Source organism: Octodon degus, unplaced genomic scaffold, assembly GCF_000260255.1.
Source record: "Octodon degus isolate 3935 unplaced genomic scaffold, OctDeg1.0 scaffold00291, whole genome shotgun sequence".
NCBI lineage: Eukaryota > Metazoa > Chordata > Mammalia > Rodentia > Octodontidae > Octodon > Octodon degus.
The window spans coordinates 1913506-1917151 of record NW_004524867.1 but is presented as its reverse complement, the minus strand read 5'-3'; the positions used below and the strand labels follow the sequence as shown (position 1 = coordinate 1917151).

Here is a 3646-nt window from a genome sequence, read left to right as displayed (position 1 = left end):
TTTTTTTCCACTACAAAATGGCCCTTCATTTAGATTCCCCTTTTTTGTTTCGTTTTGTTAGAGATGGATATTCCATTGCCTTTCAAATATTGTAGGTGCCTGAATTCAGCAAAATAATCCAATCTAGTCCAAATATTCGCTTTTGTAAAACCATCCTTCATAGCTGTTTTAAAACAACGCATCATACCTCATGAATATGCATGACGATTAGCATCAATTTATGCAAATAAACACTGGAATCAGGAAGTGCTGTACCAATGAAGGTCCATCTGCACGTGCTGTCTTGCTGTCGTACAGAATTGCAGATAAGCAGCACGTAACCCCGTGGATCTCTCAGGAAACTGTGCAGCAGTCCTCTCTAATGGGGCCCTCGTTGTCTTCTGTTGAAAGGGCCGTGGTAGCTTCTATCAAGTCTGTTATTTTTCTCAGGCATCAAAAGTACTGTTTTTGAGCCAAGCGTCTCACTGAGTTGCTGAGGATGACCTTGAGCGTTGGATCTTCCTGCCTCACCCTCCCATTTGCCGAGAGGATAGGCAGATACTGCTATACCTGGCTTCTTAGGGAGAGTTTGCAGAGTACGTGGAAGGGCTAAAGCGCCTGCTTAGGCAGACCCGGGGGTCCCCAGCCTTCCGTCCAGGCCCCACCCCTGGGGTTCACTGAGAGGGTGCTGGAGGCTTGGCGCCGTGGCGCGTGACTGTAATCCCAGTGCTTGGGAGGCTGAAAAACAGGAGGCCACTAGGAGTCTGATTTGTATAGTGTGACCCTGTATTAAAATATCAAAACTAAATAATAGCGAGCACACAGAAGGGAAATACTCTAATAATTCCTCACTCTTCACCCATATTTAGCAGTTAACTCAGTGCCTCACCCCACGTTAGTTGAATAAGACAGTATTTCATATCACTTTTAATCACAGCATCCTACCCACGGGTGTGGCCATCGATTTCTGGGAAATGGGTAGTTTTTCTTCCTTAAGATTTTTTGGAGTGCTTTTGTTTGTTGTATTTAGGACAGGGTGTCCTGGCTGTCTCCCTGCGTAGATCACACGGTAGTGATCCGCCCGTTTACAGCCTCCCAAGAGCTGGGATTACAGGTGCAGCCACCACGCCCAGTCTCAATCGCTGTCTCAGCGTGCCCCAGGGTCGGGGCCTGCGCGGCAGGCTGGGGGATCGAACCCCCGGCCCCTGCGGCTGCCTAAGCAGGTGCTTTAATCCACTGGGCTATTTGGCCTGTCCTTTTGGAGTATTTTTATCATGGCTCCTTTGTCTTGGCTCGCTAAATCCAAAGCCTGGATTTTAGAATCCACCTTAATTCTTGCTTTCTGGACCTCCTGCTTCCTGTGTGTCTCAATTTGAGCAGGTCTCTTCTCGTTTCTTCTATGACATTGTTGCTTTTGTGTATCAAAGGGAACAGCAGCCATTTGTATGGCCGTGACCATATCAGAATGCACCATTTGTATGGCCGTGACCGTATCAGAATGCACCCGTTGGAACATAGAGGGTAATCCATTGCCAGTGGGACTTGTCGGGGGTGTTGTTGCTGGTAGTGTTATGTTGTACTGGTGCACAAGACTAAGGGAGAGAGGGCCTGACACTTAGCTCAGCGGATTAAAGCACCTGCTTAGGCAGATGCAGGGGCCGGGTTCGATTCCGGCCATTCCTCCCACCCCCGAGGATGTTGCTAGCTGCTACGGGACTGAGATTGGGCGTGGTGGCACAGTCCTGTAATCCCAGCGCTTGGGAGGGTGAGAACTGGGGGATCACTGTGAGTATAGTGAGGCCCTGTAGACCCTGTACTAAATATATTAAAAAAAGACTAAAGGAAAGAAGGCGGTAACACAGCAGGGCTTTTCCAAGTGCGCCACACTTCAGGTGCATAAGTGTTTTGTCTTCCTGCCTTGAGGAATGACCTGCCCGTTTCCTCTCTGTCTTGCAGGGCAGGTTCTGAACGTGCTGCATGAGCTGGGGCTGGCCAACGACACCCTGGTCTACTTCACCTCCGACCAGGGAGCTCACGTAGAGGAGGTGACGCCCAAAGGACAGATGCACGGGGGAAGCAACGGAATTTACAAAGGTGAGAAGCAGCAGAGCGGACTGCGCTGGCCTCCCAGCTCAGGGGCGGCCGCCTGCCCTTGCTCTTGGGATTTCCTGTGCTCCTTCTGCTTCCCGGCAGTATACGGGACTTGCGCGTGGCCTGCGTAGGGTGCAGCTACCCGAGGGAGCCTGCCTGCTTACCGCTAAGCCCGTGCTCCACGTCCGCACACAGCCGGGGCTGCAGGTCACTGAATGCAAATACCACCTCAAGCTACGTATGACCCGTTCAGGGCAGGACCTGCCCTGCCCCGGCATGGGTGTCTGCTGTCCCTGCTGCCCCGAGGCGACACAGACTTGCTCCCTCCCAGCAGTACAGGTTCGTAACTCCTGGATGGGGAATGCAACAGGTCGAGGCCGGCATCGCCGCTGGTCTAAGCTCAGGCCGGCAGCAGGCCTTCCACAGGCCGCGGAGGGAATGCTGCTTCCCGGCCTTTGCCACCTTCTCCAGGCTGTCCTCATTTCCTGGCTCGCTGGCTCTGGTTCCCGCTGCCGAGCCCACAAGTCGTGTCTGCAGACCCCTTCCCCACCCCCTTGCATGCTCTGGTTCCGTGGCCTCGTCCCCCTCACTTCCTCTGACCCTCCTGTCTCGCTCTATAAGGAACCATGTGACTATAGCATCTCAAGTAGGTGGTCAGAAACCTCCCCCTTCTCAGGACTGATTAATTGATTATTTATATTTATGTATCTATTTTGTGGTTGCTGTTGCTGTTCTTGTTGTACATGGTCTCCCGATGCAGCTTGGATTTGTAGCAGTCCTCCTGTTTTCAGCTCCCCAGGGCTGGGATTACAGGCATGCGCCACCATGCCCAGACTCAGTCCAGGGCTCAGCGTGCCTGGGGCTGGGGCCGGCGGGCCTGCGGTACTGGGAATGGAACCCTGGTCGCTGCGCTTAGCCCACTGAGCTATCTTGCCGGGCCTTATTTATTTTTATTAGTATACGTTCTCTGTACATATCAATCATGCCTGCCGTGGTGAATTTGTATCTGTACATAATAGCCCGGAGTTCTTTTTTGCCCATTCCCCTGCCCTCCCTTCAGCCCTTCTTGCCCCTGCATTGACAAAAACGTTTTCCATTTTTTTCCCTTACATTCTCTTTCTTCAAAAATTTTTAAAAATTATTTGTTTACTCATTTCAGTACAGGGTCTTGCTATGCAGCTCAGATGTGTAGCAGTCCTGCTGTCTCAGCCTGCCCAGCGCTGGGATTACAGGCGTGCGCTACCACACCTGTTTTGGCATGCCCCAGCTGCCGTCGATCAGACTTGGCTCCTTGTGCTTACCAGACAGGTGCTCAGACCCCTGAGCCATCTCAGAAGCCCCTTCTTTTTTTTTTTTTATTCCCTTTTTCTTCCTTTCCTTCCCTCTGCCATCTCTCTTGCCCCCTTCCTGTTGAGTAACTAATTCCTCCTTCCCAACACCATCCTCCATCTTTCTCCTTTGGTTTCTTGCACAAAAGGAGCAGTACAGCATCTAAGCCTGGGTGTCTGATTTGTTTCCCTTAAAGTTCTGCTCTGTAAGTGTGTCTGTTCGCCTAAAAATATCTTGTGCTTTTCTT

At 51.5% G+C, this 3646-nt stretch overlaps 1 protein-coding gene across 1 annotated transcript in view; it reads left to right on the top strand.

The window, feature by feature from the left end:
- Nucleotides 1-3646, top strand: part of Sts (steroid sulfatase) — a 228678-nt gene that overhangs the window by 173376 nt on the left and 51656 nt on the right. Inside the window, exon 8 of the mRNA XM_004647186.2 lies at nucleotides 1936-2073. Coding sequence (XP_004647243.1) covers nucleotides 1936-2073 — 138 coding nt within the window. The remainder of the gene's footprint in view (nucleotides 1-1935; nucleotides 2074-3646) is intronic.